This window comes from Pseudochaenichthys georgianus, chromosome 4, assembly GCF_902827115.2.
Source record: "Pseudochaenichthys georgianus chromosome 4, fPseGeo1.2, whole genome shotgun sequence".
Lineage (NCBI taxonomy): Eukaryota > Metazoa > Chordata > Actinopteri > Perciformes > Channichthyidae > Pseudochaenichthys > Pseudochaenichthys georgianus.
In genome coordinates, this window is record NC_047506.1 from 11,161,980 (window position 1) to 11,184,025 (window position 22,046).

The window sequence follows — 22,046 nt, forward strand, 5'->3', positions numbered from 1 at the left end:
CAGGTTCAACCACAGCGTAACGAACACAAAAGGAAGTATGTAATAGATTTACATTATATTTTATATAATGAAATTATGTTTCTTGATCATCAAAGCTAAACAATGAAAAAGTGAACATAAGGTGTAAACACAGTCCTAAAAGACAAGGAACAAGCATAACAAACATACCGTTCAATACCACACATTGCATTTATAGCCATAAGTTAAGATAAATCAAAAGTAGTGTAAGCAAATGTGAACAAAGCTAATGGGAAGATATAAACAAGAGAGGGGGCTTTAATGACGCAGCCAAGAGTCAGCACGTGAGGGGGGTGTGTGACCCAAGCCTTCATATTTATCTGACGTGAGATAGAAACTCTCAGAAGAGCAAGAAGTCAAGCGCACACAACCAGAAAAACAGACAACAAAGGCCACGGAGAGAGCGAGATAGAGATAGGAAGAGGGAGATGAGGACCTTCCAGAGCCGGAGCTCTGCCTCCAGCAGCCCGAGCAGCATCAGCAGCACGGCCAGCGGCACGCTCACTGCCCTGCTCATACTCACCATCCTAGTGTGCACGTGTAAGTCATTTATTTCATTATGTATGTATGTATCTATCTATCTAATTGTTTGCCTATTCTTCTCAAATGTAAGTTTGGAATTTTGGAAAACCACAACTACAGAAATAAATCAAATAAGTAATAACATTTTAGTTTGAACAATTACTAAATAATCTAATAATATGGTGTTTTTTAACAAGATGTTTTCAAAAGCTGTTTTGGTCTATAAACCATTGCTGTTGTTGTTTGTCCAGAACCCAAATATATATTTTTTTATATAATATACAATGGAGGCTGTTTAGTGGATTTTTGGCATGAAAAATAACTTATACAGTATATAAATATTTGTAGACATTATTTTTCTATTTAAATCCATGAGTAGACTATTTGTTGCGGATCTAATTGAGATGGGCTTTAACAGAGACGTCATGATGTCAAAGTTGCATACATATAAATATGAGCTTTTTAGATCCAACATCAGTTTTGGCGCAGTGATGCTGTTGACTTATCTTCTTACATGTTTGACTTTAACTCCATCACATATTCTACAGTAACGCTTTTATCGCTGCTAATATGACATCCATTGCAATCATGTCAAAGCAGAAAATTATTCAAGAGATTCTGTTGATCATTCCAGCAAAGCTTCGGCTGTATAGCATCCCTGTTACCTTCAGATGTACATTTACTGTATTGTGTAAGGATCATTCATATACATAGAAGTTTTAGCTGTATAATAATAACTGTATTTTTGTGTAAAAAAAAACCTGAAGGTGCTCCAGCAGAACTTCAGCAAGTAACAGATCAGAGGCAGCTACTCAGCCAGGTACGCAGCATCATTTTATTCTTGTACTTGCTGTCTTGCGAGCCTGTCCATCATCCTCTGTGATGCTCCACAGATAGACGCTGCGTGCTCATCCTACCTCTCTGCAGACATAAAGATTTGGGTGATTCTGTTTTTCTTATTCTTTTATTATTTTGTACATGTATATTACAAGGTTAATGTACTTATTTAAACATTTTCTAACAGCCATTTTTTCTTTCTGGAATCAGGCATCTGGTGTCTTAGAAGAACTCTGTGTCTTGATGCTGTTTCGGAAGTCAAAGGTATACTCAATACTTGATTATCTTTTAATAGGGACAGTATGTCATTATACTTGCAAACATTATTATATATTATTATTATTTTTTAATTCAATACAAAATGGCACATTGAAACAATGATAGTCCATACTGTTTGACTAAAGATACTACAGCACAAGGATTTACATCAACTAAAATACACATATTGTGTCTTTTCAGGAGATGAAAGTGCAAGAAAAAAGTAAAAGGGTATGTAAACAACAAAGCAACACAATTAAACCCTGAAAATGTGTCGGCTTATTTGTGTTTCATGTCATGCACTATGTGTGCAGTTTTTATTTCATTACTCTTTAACAGTGCTTCTCAAAGTGTGGTCTGCGGACCACTGGTGGCCCGTGAGCGCCCCCTAGTGGTCTGTGAGTATATTGGTAAAATTTCACATTTGAAATAAATAAATACATTTAAGTTTTCCGCACTCTCGCGGGAATATCTCCGCAATGGAGCGAGCTTAAGTTTTACTTTCGATTGCATGATATAGCCCAGATAAACACCTTCATCACACATGTGGCCACTTGTTTGTACAATTTTCATGCGATTTTTAAAAAACGATGTGTTTTTGGATATTTGTGGAGTTAGGTGGTCCGCGAGTATTTTTTATTGGTTAAGTAGTTATGGAGTCAGATTTGGGTCAATATTCTAGCGCGTAAAACAAGCTACTCACGAGCAGAAAATGTGCTTTTACACGCGCATAAAATGACCCTCGCGCGCAGATTAAACCCCCGCGAGCGGCTCTGCGCTCGCGGGCGAGAGAGACAGCCTTCTTGCTCGCTCGCGGGAGTGTCAGCCTCGCGGAGTCTGTCTACGCGCGCGTGAAACATTTCTGGGATTTTGGAGCGGAGCCACTGGACTTTGATTGACAGCTGCAAGGAAACCCGGAGTTGCCAGGTTTGATAAATGCCTGCACTACCAAGAGCCGAGGAGTGACGGCAGCAAAATCAGTTGGACGAGATTGAATGGTAAAATTGTCCATAAAAAACTATTATATTCGTAAAGTCTACAGCTAATATATATATATATATATACATTTATTTTATATAAAACAATATATTTTTGAGTGGGCTGTATCTGTCGAAAATTGCTAGCTACTGTCTGCTGTACACTCTTAGAAGGGATGTGTCAAATATGACACAACATGTGTTGAATTTCAACACACCTACAGAGTGTGCTCAGGGACAACACGTGTTGTGTTTATTTATGTGTAAATCATTTTTACACACAAAATGTGTTGCATGCCCCTAACACACAATGTGCACATTTTACACATTGTGTGTCATAAATGTTTAACCAAGATGAACACACTCATTTGTTATTTCTGCACAATTTGTGTTATATTTCTTTAACCAGAATTAACATTTGATTGTGTTACATCTGCACATTGTGTGTCAATGACGATTACTGGAAGTACCAGGTGGTGGATATAGTTTTTATTCAAAAAATCGAATGCAAGAATAAATTCATTGGACATTTATTTACAAGGATTTCATTAGCACAATATGTCATTAAGAAATATATGTCACAAGGACCACCTTTTCAGTGTTGGATGGATAATTAAGGATTATTTTATTATTTATTTTTCAAAAAGAATACAAACATTTCTAGCATACAAATATTACAAATGCGTGATAATAAAGCAATTGGTTATAAAGAATGTCCTTTTGTATCAAGCAAATAAAAAAACAAGTTTTACAACCAATATATCACTTAAATGCAACAATTATACACATATGGACAACTTTACCATTCAATCTCGTCCAACTGATTTTGCTGCCGTCACTCCTCGGCTCTTGGTAGTTCAGGCATTTATCAAACCTGGCAACTCCGGGTTTCCTTGCAGCTCAATCAATCAATCAATGTTTATTTATATAGCCCAATATCACAAATGTTACATTTGTCTCAGTGGTCTTCACAGTGTGTACAGAATATCAGTATGACAATACGACACCCTCTGTCCTTAGACCCTCACATCGTACAAGGAAAAACTTCCAAAGAAAACCCAGTTTAAAGGGAAAAATGGGAGAAACCTCAGGGAGAGCAACAGAGCAACAGAGCAGCTGTCAATCAAAGTCCAGTGGCTCCGCCCCAAAGTGCCAGAAACTTTTCACGCGCGCGTAGACAGACTCCGCGAGGCTGACACTCCCGCGAGCGAGCAAGAAGGCTGTCTCAGAGCCGCTCGCGGGCGCAGAGCCGCACGCGGGGGTTTCATCTGCGCGCGAGGGTCATTTTATGCGCGTGTAAAAGCACATTTTCCGCTCGTGAGTAGCTTGTTTTACGCGCTAGAATATTGACCCAAATCTGACTCCATAGTAGTCCTTGGTATGAAAACGTCTGAGAAACACTGCTCTATAACAAGGCCCTGCCTTGTCAGAGGGCGCGGTAAGTAAGTTAATAGACAAATCCCCACCGTCACAGTATGTTGCCTGACTTAGGAAAGTGCCTCAGATTGTTTTACAAATATATTTCCTGCATTTTTTGTGTGCCAAGTACTTTTCAAATACCCACAGCGCAGAGCTATTGTAAGACATGAGCACACCATTCCACAAATCACATTGCATGATGGAGGTAAACATTTACCTCTAAAGCACCAATGCATGCAGACAAATACTGCAACATGGATATCCCCACACAGGGGCGCCACCAGGGATTTTGGGCCCCATGAAAATATATCACATTGGGCCCCACCACCAGGCACAGGCCACTTTGTTTATAAATTACCTCGAGGGCCGTACCAAATGTTCTATACGGCCCGGGGGCCGGAGGTTCCCCACCTCTGCTTTAATATAATAACATTAGTATTAATATCATAACCAAAATGTCGCTGATTAACATTTTGTTTACAGACTGATCACTCAATGCTTCAAACGGTCCATCATCCTAAATAGACTAAAAGCAGTTTTTTGTTTTATATAGATCATTGGCTATGTGGGAAAATACTGTGTTTGAAATGTATAATTTAAATTAGATGTTTGTTATATATATATTGTATTCCAGTTTCCCTTCAGATATGTTAAGTGGCATTCAACACAATGCTGCTCACCTCCTTCAGTTTGGAGAAAAGCTGGTTCAGGTTCAGCCTTATGGGGGGACAGGGCTGCTGAGCCTAAAGATGGATCTGTTGGACCTGGCACCAGGGGGAGGGACAACTGATTTAGTATGAATTGGCGCTAAAAATGTGCCTGCATTTATTAAAGGTAGGTAGGTACTGTAGGTAAGAATGGAGAAACCAGCTCGAGTGCGCTAGAATTTGAAAGTACACAACCGAAAAAAATCTGCCCCTTCCTTCAGACTTCCTTAGAGCCCCTCCTCCAACACACACAAACGCGCACATAACCAATGAGGGCACGAGATAAGTTTGTGCACAGATGGAAGGCTGACAGGCAGGTAGGCCATCCAGTTATTTTAGCTGGGCCGGCTCAGATGATTGGTCGTGCTTTTTACAGCGCCACGGCTTCCACAGATGAATTTTTTTGTAATTATTGTCAAAGCATTTAATATATTCATTTCTATTGGGATGTTAAGAGCATTCCATGGAATATAACACAAATGGCTTCTGAAGTGAATTACCTACCATACCTTTAAATGTCAGCTAAAAGAGCAGTGAATTTGCTGTAAAGATATTAACAGTACTTAATGTCAGTTTAGTAAACAAAAAAACATTAGCTAACAGACTAATTTCCACCACTCATGGACCACACCCACCTTTTCTTGTGAAAAACTGGGTGACATACTGTCGCCCTTTAGTCCCTCTCTCTTGTCTTTCTCTCCTTTCTCTTCTTTTCTTAGAGCCCGACTTTGTTGGTCGTTGAAACATGGTACAACACACGTATGTAGGCTAGCATCCCTCCTCACATGCTTTCACTCTCTGCAAGTGCCGGTGCCGCACCTCGTTTGGAGGCAGGACCAAACCATTACACGTAAATAGAAGGGGTGTACAAAGGCTTTGGGTAATTAACTTTTGGTAGAAAATAAGTTAAATGAATCGTAAGTTTAGTGAGTAATTTATCAATATAACGTTCTATTAATGTTAATTATTGAGAATTGATGAAAGGTTACTTACATATTTTTTCTTAATGTTCTGAACATTTTTGGGCCCCTGTCAGTCACGGGCCCTTAGAATCGTCCTAACTTTTCACCCCCTTACGGCGCCCCTGTCCCCACATAAACTGTCCTCAGCTAATAAATGAAAAATATTCTCACGTGATCTGTGCTCTGCATGTTTAGTTAAATAAGGTCTGGATACCTCTGGCTGTTCACACTGGACAACAGAAATGTCAAGAAAACATCAAGAAACAAAGGAACACAGCATAAACATAATATCAACACTTCAAAATGTGGTAGCAGTTGTTTACTTTCAGAATAAGTATTTAAGTTCCCTAACGATTAAGGTAATTAGATATATTATGTACATTTTGACAATTGAAAAGTATCCTTCTTGCCATTTTTATTTGTCAGTAGTATCTGTTTGTGAAGTGAAAGCAGAGATTATGCATATAAATGGTTAAACATTTTTGGATTATATACATGCATTGTTTTAATTTTTCTTTATGTGCATCAAGATAAAAAAAAAACAGGATCCACATTGACTTGCCACAAACCATATTTCTTAAATGAAATGTGAATCCATTTTGTCTTATGCTGCTCCATGGCTGGTTTACGAATAATGCAGAATGTGATGCTGAGGCTGCATTGGAAAGCATTTTGTATTTTTGTACTTTTGAGTTGCATGTTTTCCTGTGTTTACTGGAGATGAAACAGAGATCATCTCTTAGCCTCTTTCGACTCCATACGGAGCTGTCTGGCTCTATCTGTGTTTGTGTGTTTGTCAGACCCCTGTGTTGCACCCTCTCCTGCGTCTAGTTTCTCAACTCCATATCAGAAGAGAGAGAGGACTCTCAATGCACGTATGTACCACCCACGTCAGTTCACTTTCCATTACTCGTTTTGTTGCTTTTCAAATTAAGTCACTGATTAGCACACAAAAAAATGTATGCAAATAGTGCTATCCCTTACAATTTCTGGTTTGATTCAGACCTCTTTATAGGTTCCTTGGTTGAAAATACAGAGAGATCAGATCAATCGAAATTATAAAATGGTAACATCCACATTGGAACTGCATTGTTCTTGTTTATAGCAAATATTGCCATTGAAGTGTGTTTGTTACATGTTTTCCCCTTCCTGCTTACAAGTCAATAATGCTGTGTTATGGCGGGCAGCTCTACTCACCCTCTGTACGACTACAGTCTACATTAGTTGTTCTTTCCCAAGCTGCGAGCGATTATGGTCTAAAATGAGTGCATCTAACAGGAGAACATATTCGTCATTGCTATCAAGCGCTGACATTCACCAATTGGACACACAGGAAATGTGAGTGAGAAACGTGGACAGTGTATGTTTTGGATGTGAGTGTTTTATGTGTAATGTTTACGTTGTAGGGAGAACATTGAGGTAACGCGGAAAAAAAGTTGAAACTAAAGTTGAACTAATTCCAGTTCAATTATTTGGGTTTTGTGTCTATACAGGGTGAAGTCCAGGGACCTGGAGTAATCCAGAGCAGAGGTTACTTTCTCTATCGGGTATGAACTTGTTAATGTCAGGAGATAAATAAAAAAAAAACGAATTCCCAGAGGATAATGTGATGAAATTCAATACAATTTTGTTATTCATTTCCAGCCACGAAATGGAAGACGATCATTGGAGTATGAGTAAAATTAAAGGTAATACATCGTTTTTGGCAACTTAACCATGCTGACTGAAATATACATGTTACAATGACATTTGATCACTTAAAAATAAATAAGCTTGAAAATGACAATGAAATAGTTTATAACAGATAACTTCCAGGTGGGATTGAGTCTATGCAAAGGACAGCACTGCAGTATCCATTTTAATTCACTCCCATCATCAACTAGTAGCTAATATAAAGTAGCTACTGTCCCAGTTTTAATAAAACATGGCATACACATTGACTTTTAAATGTTTTCGTGATTAAACAAATCCACTAAAACAGCCTGTCAATTTTAAGAAAGGAAAGAAAATAATAATGTTAGGGTGGATCTTTTTTTTTAAAAAACACTAAGTTTATGACCCCTAACCACCCAGTAACTTTCAGACAATCCCTTAATGCCATCGATATCCTGTTATTATCTCAATGGCAGTAGTGATCCGATATATACATAGAGACTTCTAACTATTAAATGATGTGACTAAAATATTAGGGAAGTGTGTTTATTCTTGTAATCTAACCATGTGTGTTAATGTGTGTTAAAGTCTGAAGCATAATGTACAGAGACAACAAACCTGAGACCCGAGCTGCTGCACCACGACTGACAGATCCAGACCTTACCCACAGCCATCCGCCACTGATGTATAGTGATGTCTAAATGTACACCAAGAAAATGAGTAAAGTACTATTCATTTGTCCAGATCATTTTTTGTGTTTCATGTGTCATTTGCATTACAACTGCTACAATGTGGTCAGGTGTTGTTGTGTACCATGTCCGTTACACATTATGAATATGAATGTTTCACTGCATTTGTGCAACAGGAACTTTGCATAAATTAAGATACAAGCATAAACGCTTGCATATTGTCAAATAAACACATATTGCAAAGAAAAATAAAGCATTTTATTTTAAATGACATGTTATATTTACTGAAGTAATACAAACAGTTATTTTATGAACACATGTTTTAATGATCATAATCAATATAAAATAAAAACGCCACCTTTTTTATTCCTTTTTTTGTGTCACACTTGTGTCCTTCATAATAAATAAATGTAAGCAAGAATATAAGAACTATTTGGAATATAATATTATTTGACACTGTTTTAAATGAGACGTAATACGAAACGAAGAGCCTTAATGACCAATCACACATATTTATCATTTTCTTTTTGTTTCCTTCTCCTTGCAAAAAGGAAATGATGAACCTTTTAATATTTGTTATTTTCTACCCCGAATATGTAATTAATTTCATTAACAGTAGATACACATTTTTTTAAGAATTAAAATCCAAGGCAGGTTCAGACATATTGACATATAGGACAAGCTTCACATGTATGAACAGTTGTATTTTCCCTTTAGATAATGTATCACATTAACAGGCATGATAAGAAGATGAAGCCCAAAGGGTGTGGATTTGTTGAGGTCATGCTGAGGCAAAAGTAGATTTCTCAAGTGATCGGTTAAATACAATATTTAAACAGTAAACCAAACACCACACTGCATATGAACATTTTACAGAACAGACACATTTTTTTATTTAGCTGTTTCTCAATGCCCCCTCTAGGTGGAGTTATTGCATTTCCACTTTCCAGCCATACATTTTGGTTTTGCCACAAATAACAATGCCTATAAGAGTTTTCAGAGTAGGCCAGGCCTACATTTAAATTCCTTTGAGGGCCTTTTTTTCTCCAACAGAATGAGCTAAAATCATGGGTCCTCTGGCCAACTAAGTAAAATAAAACAACGCTGCCTGGCCTGCAACACTTCATGTTGGACTTGATTCAACAAAGTTAGGCTATCTTCCAAATTGTTTCCATGAGCAATCATGTGCCTTATATCACCTGAAAACAACGTTAAGATTGTTGACTGAGACATATAGTGTTACAACTGGGTAATAGAAAAATATGTCTGTCACTGTCAATTTGGTATCCTTACAGGGTGAGATCACTATAAAACACTATACAATCGTATCATTATTTGAGGGCTTTATATTTAACAACATACCATTTTGATTGCTAACAAAAGTAAAAAAAGTGTGCTTTGCTGCCCCAAAAGTAGGCTACTTTTAATAATTTGCTGCAATTGTAAAAAGAGGCTTGCAGCAGGAGTAAAACTAGATGCATTCAAATCATTTAACACCACATAGGCCTACACAAAGGTGCTAAGAAAAACCTGGGGTCAGATCTGGAAAGAATGAACTGAAAACTCAACAATAGTATACTTTGTAACAGATAATAAGGGCATTACATTTGCATTGTATGTGCCACTTTTTCCATTCACTGCAAAAACAATTTCAGCCTTTTAATCTCTCCCTGCATCCATGTGGTCAATACATAGTACTGCCGTTTTAGCTATTTATGCTGTTGCTATGGTAATGAGCACCACGCTGGAGATGAGGAAAATACAAAAACAATCTGATGGTTAATCCATAGACACTCATCTGAACACAGCAGAGAGAACACATACACCATTAAAAGGCTAACAGAAAACAAACCACCAATAAATACATTAAAAAATCACAACTTTATGCAAAAATCCAAAATCTGCCTTCCCTGTTAAACCCCAAGGTCCCCGTCGGCGGGGACCCTGTTTTTTTTTTTTCACAACACTGTGTCTCAGGGGATCTTAACATTTAAGAACCTATTAATGTGTTATACCAGATTAACGGGAATAATCTCAGCTAACATGACGATTAGGGATGCACGATATTGGTTTTTTGAAACCGATACCGATAACTTCCTGCTTCTCAAGACCGATACCGATAACCGATAATAAAAACTATTTTTACGCCACTAATTATTTTAACGCATGTGTATTTTTTTTCCTTGGTCGCCCCGTAGTTTCAGAGCGCATCGAATTTAAAATACCATCTACAAGCTGATGCTGACAGCCCCGCTCCTGCCGCCCGCTTGTGGCAGACCACACTTCCACGCTCACCGGCAGGCACCGACTGGCCATCTGGAGGACCGGGAGGGTGTGTGTACGTGTGGCCCGAGAGAGCGAGAGAGAGACCTTACTTGCATTGTTGTTGTTAGCATCTGGTGCTAGCTAGCTGCGCTAACGGATATAAGGAGCTGTTTAAATGAAAACAGAGGAGCGACATTTCGCCACAACTGCACACACACACACACACACACACACACACACACACACACACACACACACACACACACACACACACACACACACACACACACACACACACACACACACACACACACACACACACACACACACACACACACACACACACACACACACACACACACACACACACACACACACACACACACACACACACACACACACACACACACACTTTGTATTGTATTATTGTCTTCGTACGCTTTTAACACACCATCGTAGCGATGGCGATGTTTCAGGTGACTGATCAGGTTCGAAGTATTAGGGAGCGCTGGATTTGTGAAAAACTCCCCTCTTCCTAAACCACTAATACCACAGTACTGGCAAAACGGGAGGAGCCGGGTGAAAAACAAGCGCCCCTCATCCCAATCCACCCACACCGCAGTATTTTTTTCTTTTTTTTACCCAAAAAATATATTGTATATTATCGGGGCTATTAATACTGGTATCGGGTTTATCGGGATGACGTCATAATTCCTAATATCGGACCGATAATTATCGTGCATCCCTAATGACGATACAAACCATTTTTACCAAAACAAAACACAAGTCTCATAAGAAGCATCTAATGGCGCATTTCCACTGCAGCGGGTAGCCCCGTTTAAGCGTCCTGGACCGTCCTCAAGCGGCCAGGCCAGTTTTTGGTGGCATTTCCATATAGCCTAGTACCGGCTAGCGGGTACTTTTTCTCTCTTTTTCCGGCCCCATAAAATCGTGGTTCTATCAGACCAGGCCAGGGCTGTGACGTCAACACTCGACTGCTGATTGGTCAGAGAGAATCGTCACAAGATCGCGCGCGAGATCATCCCTCGCGTCACATATATATCAAGAAGCAAGCTTGCAGCATTTTGTAAACGGAGGAGCTACAAAAATGGCAAAGTCGAAGAAAAGCACACCGTGGTCGACCGAGGAGGTGACGACGTTCCTACATCTCATTGGGGATGATAAAATCCAGCGGGAGCTCGACGGAACAACGCGAAATGTGAAAGTGTTCCAGGATGTCTCTGCACAGATGTCCGAGCGCGGATTTTCGAGGACTTTCCTGCGATGTAGGGTAAACGGAACGGCTTTACTGGAGTCCCTGCAAGGTACGCTCACTTCTAACAAAGAAGTCTATTTTATCCTTACATTAATGTTCGACAACCCATGCTTTTATGGAGCCCCAAAGAGCTACATAGCTAGCTAAGGCAGATAGCCTAGGCAGATAGCCTTAGCTAGAGCTATTGTTTGCTAACACCATATGTGCCATTGTTTACGTTCAGTTTTTCTTTTCTATAGTTGCTGTTGCTATTTAGTATTGTGCTGCAGTAGTTTGTGGAATTAACAAGTCATTTTGCTGTTCTAGATGATTACATTGGGACTCGTGAGGAGGAACATTCCCGAACAACGGGTGATGGCAGTGTTCCGTCCACATCGTCAGTGAATCCAGAACGGACCCGAGCCGAAGAATCGACACCGACTCAACCACCAACACCGAGTGCCATCACGACACCGCAGCGTGTGGTTCTAGGTAAGAAATAGAAATGGCAAAACGACTGGAATTGTTTTTTTGTTTTTTTAAACCGTGGATCATCCATCGTCAGTAATTAAAATAAGCTATATCACTGTGTGGAAATGCTCTGTTACAAGTAAAGTCTTAGCTAGTAAGCAGCTAGTACAGTTGTGTGTGACATCCTATCATATACATATATTTATATTCATTATCAACAGGCTGGACATAATGTAATTCACTTTCACAATCATTACAACCTTACTGTTGTTCTGTTTATACATGTTATTCTTATATCCTTGTGTGACCTGTACCTGTACTGTGTGTTTTCCTTATTGCTAATTATTATCTTATTGTCACCCAGGCAAGAGGAAACGAGGAGGAGAGGATCGGGCCCAGCAGGAACGGCACCATGACTGGGCAGCGTCTCCTCCATGATACTTCAAAAAACCTTGATAGTTATTGTACATATTATATATTTTTTATCTAGTTAATTTTTAAATGCAACATTTGTACTTCCTTGTTTATTTATTTTCTTTAAAATGTTCATTTTATATTTACAATTCCATGTATATTTATGCTGGCTGCAATTCAGTTTTACATTTTTTATTTGTATTGTTTAATGGCATGCCTTTGATACAACATTTGTATTTTTATACTGCCATCAATAAAGTACTTCTTTGACTTATCTTATCTCTTGTTGATAATGAATGGCACCCAACATAAAAAAAAATCATAAACATACATGAATTTATAAAGCAATAACAAACACCATCAGTTAGGAAAAAGCCCCTTACTTTTAAGAGATTTAAAGCAAGAAATTGAGTTTGCTAGCTAGAGGTCCTACTCTAAAACATTATTACATGTTTATTTTGTAATGGTATTAAGAATACATGATAAATACATGTAGAAATTGCTCAATTGTAATACCCTCGTTCTACTAGACTCAAACAACACATTCCTTATATATTTTAAAGACCAAAATAAACCTATAACCCATTCAAGCAAGCTTTTAACATGTCTAGAAGAAAGATTGAGGTTATATTTAATATATTATTTTATGTTGTGGATACTTTAGTCTCCATCCATGTTTACAATTGTCCACACTATTTTACACTTGCATTTATGAATATAGTTTTGCTGTGTTTTACACTTTAGTATTTATGTTTATAGTCAGCTTTGATATTTGCTTAATTGATTAGAAAGATTTTCTTTCCATGATCTGATATTTCCTCAAATGTTATTATGGGGCAGTACTTACTGGTGCTTGAATTTCAAATATTCAATTCAGATAATATTTGTTTAAAACATTTGACAAACACATGTATATGAAAAAAAAAAAGGATTTATTTATGTTCAATACAATGAATACAATGCAATGCTTGCTGTGATCACTTTCCTTCTTGCTGTGATAACAAGCCACACACCAAGAAACAAGTAAACGATCGCTTCCACATCCTCCATTGTTGTGTGTGTTTTGTGAGTTGTGTCGCATTGAAGATGACGCCACTGCAGTTTTACCCAGCGTCGCTCCGCCCAAAAAGCTGATCGCCCCGCCTACACTGCGTTGCTACCCCAGGTCCTAAAGTGTAATGGAAATGCGCCACGGCCTCGGACGGCCAGCGAGGCAGCCCGAGGCCTGAGCGAGGACGCTTAGGGACGCTTAAACGGGGCTACCCCGTTGCAGTGGAAATGCGCCATAAATGACCCCTTAGCGAAAAATGCTAACGGACATTGGCACAGAACTGAAGATAAAAGTACCCTTATTACCCTTATTACTTAATATCCGATTAAAGCTGAGGTTCCACAGATTATTTAGGTATATAGTATCATCACTGAGTGATCCGAACTCGCGACAGGGGAAGCAAACACAGACATCACAACACGTACCTTTACGGAGCTTCTAGGGCAGGGGTGTCAAACTCAAGGCCCGGGGGCCAAATCCGGCCTGCGACTTCATTTCATGTGGCCCCACAAGAGCTTGCAAAAAATATGATATGTTTATTATGCGGTTACATGCTACTTTACAGAAGCACGTTGCCAATAAACTACATGTCCCACAATGCATCTCAGAATTTGACTTTTCTTTTTTTAAATGTAACTTTTCTTTCAAAATGTCATTTAATGTCATTTAAATCATTTTGTGACATTCTCACTGAAGAGACTTGCAATTATTTGCCCTAGACTTCTGCTTTCAGACGTAGTTAATTATGAAGTTATTACCCTATCCGATAATAATCCAATGCCAGTGGCGAGCCGTCAGGGCCCTCTAGGCCCTCTGTGAGGGCCTAAGATATTCTAAAAAATAATATTTGAAAACATTAAAAAAAACGTTTTTTTTTAAATATTATTTTTTATATTTTTTTGTTGTTACATTTTTCATTAGTTTTACCAAAATAACTTGATTTAATTGTATTTAAAATAATATTTCCAAAGAAATAAATCCTTCGAATCTGCCTGTTCAGTTTCTGTTGGAATGTGAAGGGTTAAATGCCGTCTCTGCGAGTTATGTGAAGACCGGAGGGCTTGTTGGTCCCTCTGTAGATTCACAGAGGGCCCGCCATAGTAACTCAATGAGAGAGTAATGTCAAATGACAGTACAATTGACCAATCATATCTTCCCTCTAAATGGGCGGGCTTTATTTTCGCGGACTTTATGACAGGTTCCGCCCGCTGTGAGGTCTATGCAAGTGGTCCAGTGACGCGTCCTAAAACCCGGAAGTAAGCTTCGCTCGGATTCCCTCGACAGAAAGCAGTGGGATTTCTCCATAAGGTTTTGGAAAATAGCTCGAAATAAGGTCTGTGGAAAACGAACTTGTTAGATAAATGCACGTTTTGTTCAGCCGGATAATATCCACATGTCTACCCTACTTTTATTATTTTCGAATCATAAATCTAATCGATAGATTTATGATCGATAGATTTATAATTAGCATAAGTTCGTTCTTGATGGCTCACTTCAGTGATAGTGAGGACATCTTTGCGAAATTATTAACCGAGTCATTTTAAAGATTGAGTTACAATGATAAATTGGAGTGGCAAAGGATCAGCTGAATGACCCCGCCATGAAGTGCTTCATCCAAAAGAACAGAAGGATGGACTTTGTGTTTCAGTGATTTGATCATCAAAGGTAGGCCTAAGTCATTTTCAATGCGGGCCGCCGTGCCGACTTAATTCATTTGTAATTGCTACTTGGCTGTGTGTGCCCTGTCATGATGACAGATTATCTTCTATTGGTATCACTGACACATCCCACACCTGGTTTAGATCTTTCCTCTCCGGCCGTACTCACTTTGTCCAACTCAAACACTTCAAATCACAGTCCCATCCAGTCTTCACTGGTGTTCCTCAGGGTTCTGTCTTGGGCCCCCTCCTATTTATCATCTACCTCCTACCTCTCGGCCATATCTTCAGAAAATACGCAATCCAATTTCACTGCTACGCGGATGACACCCAGCTCTATTTTTCCACCAAACCCACCTCCACTCTCCCCCCCACTGCCCTTTCCGACTGCTTACTGGAAATCAAATCCTGGTTCTCATCCAACTTCTTAAAACTCAACAGTGATAAAACCGAGTTTCTCCTAGTTGGCTCCAAGTCCACTCTGGCTAAAACTGACAAATTCTTCCTCACTATTGACAATTCCACAGTCTCACCCTCCCCCCAAGTTAAGAGTCTGGGTGTCATCCTTGACAGCACCTTATCATTTGAAGCTCACATCAACAACATCACTCGATCTGCCTACTTCCACCTCCGCAATATTAACCGCCTCCGCCCGTCACTCACACCCAACAGCACCGCCATCCTCGTCCACGCCCTTGTTACGTCCCGTATCGATTATTGCAACTCCATCCTCTCTGGTCTTCCTCAGAAATCCCTACGTAAGCTCCAACAGGTCCAAAACTCAGCCGCCCGTATCATCACCAGAACTCCTTTCATTAATCATATCACTCCGGTTCTCCAACAACTCCATTGGCTCCCCGTTAAGCAGCGCATAGACTTCAAAGTGCTGCTCCTCACCTTCAAGGCCCTTCACACTCTTGCACCTCCATATCTCTCTGAGCTCCTTCACACCTACACTCCCTCTTGTACTCTCCGATCCTCCTCTGCCTTCCAACTCATTGTACCTTCTGCACGCCTGATCACCATGGGGTCACGAGCCTTCAGCCACTCTGCCCCCCGTCTCTGGAACTCTCTCCCACAAGACATCCGCAATATGGACTCACTCCCAACCTTCAAATCCAGCCTGAAAACACACCTTTTTAAACTGGCATATTCAATTTCTTAATCTCTGCTAAACTGATTGTTGTTTTTAATTTTTTAAGTCTTGTACTGTGTGCTCTTCTTTAATTATGCTCTGTAAGGTGTCCTTGAGAGTTTTGAAAGGCGCCCATAAATAAAATGCATTATTATTATTATGATAGGTGTATAAATGATGTTATTTTGTGTGGTAGAGGGTCGCTGTCATTGATGCGTTTCACCCCAGACCGCTGTTTTGATATTCCGCTGAAGTATACGTTGAGACGTAATATCTCCTTTTTTTTCGAGGGAAGGGGGGGTCAGAGGGCCTAGGTATAAAAGTCACGGCTCGCCACTGTCCAATGCAGAGGCAATAATGTAATATAATACATTATTTTATATATATTAAATATTCATATATGCATTTTTATATAGTCTTAAAGTTACAACCGGCCCTTTGAGTGCAACCATAATGCTGATGTGGCCTGCAATGAAAATTGAGTTTGACCCCCCTGTTCTAGGGAGATCGTCTCACCGTAGCTGTCAATCTGATCAAAAGACGTGTTCAATGGCATTAAAACGAGAAAAAACGTGGCTGAATCGGTTAATCCATGGGTTTTTAACGTCTCTGTAAAAAAAAATGATTTAATTTATAATCCATAATTCCATTTGTATGTAAACATTTCAGAGCAAAAGTTAGCTGCTAATGGTAGCCACCAGAGTGGCTGCTGCTTCCGGTCTTGGCTATGCGGCAGTCTACCACACACACATTACCAAATAAGGACTATGTGGGAGTTCCCCTTGATTCCATTGGCGGTTAGAAAGATATGTCACATGTCAAAAATATTTTTTTTATACAGAGACGTTAAAAACCTATGGATTAACCGATTCAGCCGCGTTTTTTCTCGTTTTAATGCCATTGAACACGTCTTTTGATCAGATTGACAGCTACGGTGAGACGATCTCCCTAGAAGCTCCGTAAAGGTATACGTGTTGTGATGTCTGTGTTTGCTTCCCCTGTCGCGAGTTCGGATCACTCAGTGATGATACTATATAATAATCTGTGGAACCTCAGCTTTAATCGGATATCTTGTATGTGCAGCTACGATAAGTAATAAGGGTACTTTTATCTTGAGTTCTGTGCCAATGTCCGTTAGCATTTTTCGCTAAGGGGTCATTTAGATGCTTCTTATGAGGACTTGTGTTTTGTTTTGGTTAAAAATGGTTTGTATCGTCAATTAGCTGAGATCATTTCCGTTAATCTGGTATAACACATTAATAGGTTCTTAAATATTAAGATCCCCTGAGACAAAGTGTTGTGGAAAAAAAAAACAGGGTCCTCGACGACGGGGACTTTGGGGTTTAACAGGTTTTTAAAAGGTATGGTAGGTAAGAATGGAGAAATCAGCTCGAGTAAACTAGAATTTGAGCACAACCGAAAAAAATCTGCCCCTTCTTTCAGACTTCCTCACATAGCCTCTCCTCCAACACACACGAACCCGCACATGACCAATGAGGGCACGAGATAAATTTGTGCACAGATGGAAGGCTGACAGGCAGGTAGGCCATCCAATTATCTGCCGCGGGCCGAGGCAGATAATTGGTCTTGCTTTTTACAGCGCCACGGCTTCCACAGATGAAATATTTGTATATATTTATTGTCAAAGCATATCATTTATTCATTTCTATCGGGATGTTAAAGGAATGGTATGCTCATGACACTCATTTTTAAATAATTATCATCCGATAAAACAGACCAGTCTCTGCCAGTCTTTCTTTTTTTTTTTTTAATCCGATGACATTATCAGTGATTTTAAACTGATTATATACTGAAATAACATCAACACTGTGGGCTCCGCCATTTTCCGGACGTGACGTAAACCATGCGTTTGGTTTTCGAGGACACGTTGATCTCCATGTTATTTACTGTAGTTTCTCTCTTCAAATATGCCTCACTGTATCGCGAAATATTGCCACAATTCTGATAGGAACAATCCACGGAATGCTTAGTTCCATCTGTTGCCAAAAGGTAAGCGTAAGAAGTACATTCAGAGGCAGTGGCTAGCGAAATGTGGCCGGCCCGAACCGAAAGATTCACAGGCTCATGTATGCAGCGAACATTTCAAATTTCCGGACGACTACTCTGAGAGTATGATAAAACATAACATGGGATTTATGGAACAACCATTACTTAATGGAGATGCAGTACCATTGGTCTTTCTGATGTCATCACCGACCAGGACACCAGTTCGGCCAGTTGAGAAATCGCCCTCTGCAAGTGTGAAGCGACGGAGGAGCAGAAGTAGTGCTCGGAGTAAGAATAAGGTATGTTATAGCGCATTTCCATTGCAGCGGCTAGTCCCGTTTTAACGTCCTTTAGCGTCCAGGCCAGGCCAGTTTTTGGTGGCCTTTCCATATAGCGTAGTACCGGCTAGTGTGTATTTTCCCCCAGTTTTTTCCGGCCCCATAAAATCGTGATTCTATGGCCAGGGACAACGAAGCTGAGTATGCTAAACTAGAGAGGGAATCGCTAGCAAGGGTGGTACTACATGCATACATATAGTATCTTATATCATCTTCCTATTATACACACATGCATTTCCAAACATCTGGACTACCTATGTTGCAAATGTATTATCTCTTCAATTTACACACGGCATCTATTGCACGTCTGTCCGTCCTGGGAGAGGGATCCCTCCTTTGTTGCTCTCCCTGAGGTTTCTCCCATGTTCCCTTTAAACTGGGGGTTTTCTTCGGAAGTTTTTCCTTGTACGATGTGAGGGTCTACGGACAGAGGGGTGTCGTATTGTCATACTGATAAAACATCAAAAACTTCTTCCTCTGCTGACGAGTCCGAACTCAAATATTCAGCCATGTTTCCGTGTGTTGACAAAGTGAACGCATGGATGACGTCACGACCATCACGTGACTACTGAAAATGGTATAAAAATGGCGGCGGCCAGACGGAATATAAAGGTTTTGATAAAAAAGAGCTATAAAATCATTATTTACCGGGGAATATCGCTGATTTCTTCAGGGTATGGTTTAACATAATGTTTCACTAAATACTGAAGTTTGATTAATTATCTAATGAGTGGACCATTCCTTTAAGGGCATTCTATGGAATATAACAAAAAGTGTTTCTGAAGTGAATTACCTACCTATACCTTTAAGTGCCTCTTCTAATCATAAACATGTTTCCAAAGGGATTTAGAAAGTAGATGTGGTATTTTCACAATCGTTTTAATTATAAAAAGTGAGAAATTACATTTAAAAAGAAAACTAGAGTTTTCAATTGTTTTTCAGCTGAGGGCCAAGCTTACACAATATAACCGAGAGGGCCCCCTCATGTCTGGCCCTTAGAATAACTTGAAAGTCTATTTTAACACTTTTTCAACAAAATCAGAAGTGCATTTCAAAACATAATCATGGCCTACAAATCACACACATTTTATAAAATGTATAGCATTGATTGTAATGTAAAATTGAAGAATCAAGTAGCATGTATAATACAGACCTGAATAAGGGGTATTCAATTAATACATTTTCCTTTCCACATGTGGACTCAATTTGATGAAACACATTTAAAGCTTTACTATATCAAATAAAAACAGACTACACTTAAAAGTTCACTGAGTCCAATCCAGGTAATGTACCTGTCGCCCAGCTCTCTCTAAACGGGCATGTGATGTGTGATTCTCGGGGAGTGTGGACCGTAGGTCCGGCCCTTTTGGCTCCAGCTCCAGCCCGGTGCGCTGACACCCTGCACAGTTAGCGCCACTGTGGTGCAGGGATATCCCGATGAAGGGGGAGACTGTTCGGGGTAAGTGTGACATCTCTACCGGCGAACTCCGCTGCGTATTTTAAATAATTATCATATCTGCAGCCAAATCTGTGTAGGCCTATTGTGGACACACAACAGCTGCCACAGGGAACAGCTTTGCGTGTGTGTGTTTAGTGACAGAGTCTGGCCAGAGGCCCGGTGACCCACATTATTATCTAACGTTGCATGTTAGCTAGCTAGCTCCAGCTAAAAGTGGGTTAGAGTCATAGACTGTTGCAGACGAGTTGAAAGCCCGCTACGTTAGACCTGAAAAACGGGAGAAAGACTGCGGCTGTCCAATGTGTCACGGATACAGGTGCCATGTCAGTGTGTGTCTCATGTCGCAGTAAGTTTGTTCAAATGTATTAAGCTGTTGTTATGTTTCTGTAATAAACGTAAGTCAGAATGCTAGGCGGAGTTAGCTTTCTAGCAATCACTGCCCGGTTTACCGACCGGTGTTACCTGGCAGCAGCGGGGCGGTAGACGTGCTGAACCCACCTCTGTCACTTCAAGGCTGGCTTTAGTTCAGGTGACTTTACATACTGGAAAACCGTTCACATCTCACCGGCAAAATATTTTTCTACATCTAATGCCTTTTTTGAATGTTTTCCCCCCGGTGTTAATTACAAACTCTGTGGCAGCTGCGTTTCTCTCAAACCAAGTCTGGTTTCGCATGGATCTATTCTGCTGCTTCCCATTCAACGGACATGAAATCGATCACAATGTCACTAAATCCGCTCAGTCGCTGATCTACATGTCAGGCAGCTGAATTGTTCCTGGATCATACATGTGAACATGACAGGAAATAGATGGTTATGCAGCCTGATTTATTGGTTTTTATTTCTGAACCTGCCATTCTTTTATTATTATTATTATTATTATTATTATTATTATTATTATTATTATTTTATTTTTTTCATACACAAGAGGTGTATGAAAAAATAATGGCGGCTTCTTGTTTCCCCAAATTGTCAGTAAAATAGGTGTACAGGACAATATTTTGTTTATTTTCAATTATTTGTCACAGTCATTTATTGAAACTTGAGATGTTGAATGTCTAGTTTTGTGTCAAATAAATTATGTTTTTATAATTTACTCAAGACATCAACTGTATTGCTCTCTATGGGTAAATTAAAGCAAGTACTAGGGAAAAGTTTCTTCTGACACTTTTACACATTAGAAAATAGCTTGAATGATAGCTGGGTCAGTGACAAATAAGGGTTGGTATGATGTCCAAATCAAAAATATGCTTTAAACTTATTAAAACAACATGTTAGATGTTTGTAAATGTATAGTTTGCATTTCTGTTGGTGTCATAGTGTTTATATGACATTTCTACCATTTTTAATCAATTAAAGAATCACAGTCCCATTCAATTGTCAAATGGTGTAACCACAAAACATGACGAGTATTACATAATTCACCCTCATGGAAGTTATGTAAGTATACTGATGAAAATAATTCACAAGGATTACCCATCCTGGCTTTGAGTCTGGAATTTTTTCCAGTCTTCTGTTGTAAGTTGGGAATGGCGGGAGTTGACAGGCTCTGGCTCGGAGATCATGAAGAGCACATCAGATTCATAGGAGGTCGGGTGGATGGGGCCAGGTGAAAACATTCTTTGCACTCAGTTGTTTCATGCAGCTCACCTCTATCTCATCGCCCACAACCTGAACGATTTGCCCCACAAAAGGCTTACCCTCATAATTCACAACAATGAATTTGCCTCTCTGATTCAGCCTGGGTGGTTCTGGGACTTCTGACACATTTCTGAAGTCTACTGTCGACGGATTGTAACATTTGCAAATGGCTGCTGGTCTTGAACAGAAGTATGAAATGTCTCTGTACAGAATTGTGGCTGGCTTTGTGGAGATGACTTGATGCAGCTTCATGGTGCCCTTTACAGCTGGCACGACCTCTGGCACTTTTTCATCAAACTTTACAATATCCT

The 22,046-nt window shown here is 39.6% G+C and overlaps 1 protein-coding gene across 1 annotated transcript; it reads left to right on the plus strand.

Annotated features, from left to right (window-relative positions):
* Nucleotides 1–412: 412 nt before the first annotated feature.
* On the plus strand, nucleotides 413–8,169 carry nmu (neuromedin U). The gene is made up of 8 exons (XM_034080469.2): nucleotides 413–558; nucleotides 1,308–1,360; nucleotides 1,434–1,481; nucleotides 1,588–1,641; nucleotides 1,837–1,866; nucleotides 7,194–7,247; nucleotides 7,345–7,388; nucleotides 7,942–8,169. The coding sequence occupies exons 1-7, from the start codon at nucleotides 447–449 to the stop codon at nucleotides 7,378–7,380; spliced, it is 387 nt and encodes a 128-aa protein (XP_033936360.1). The 5' UTR covers nucleotides 413–446; the 3' UTR covers nucleotides 7,381–7,388; nucleotides 7,942–8,169.
* The last annotated feature ends 13,877 nt before the right edge of the window (nucleotides 8,170–22,046 follow it).

What these genes read in the sequence shown, in the direction of transcription:
- nmu (XM_034080469.2), top strand. Translation starts at nt 447, where the DNA reads ATGAGGACCTTCCAGAGCCGGAGCTCTGCCTCCAGCAGCCCGAGCAGC. An exon ending in AGAGGCAGCTACTCAGCCAG is followed by an intron (nt 1,361 to 1,433) that starts GTACGCAGCATC and finishes GATGCTCCACAG; the next exon opens with ATAGACGCTGCGTGCTCATC. An exon ending in TGCTGTTTCGGAAGTCAAAG is followed by an intron (nt 1,642 to 1,836) that starts GTATACTCAATA and finishes GTGTCTTTTCAG; the next exon opens with GAGATGAAAGTGCAAGAAAA.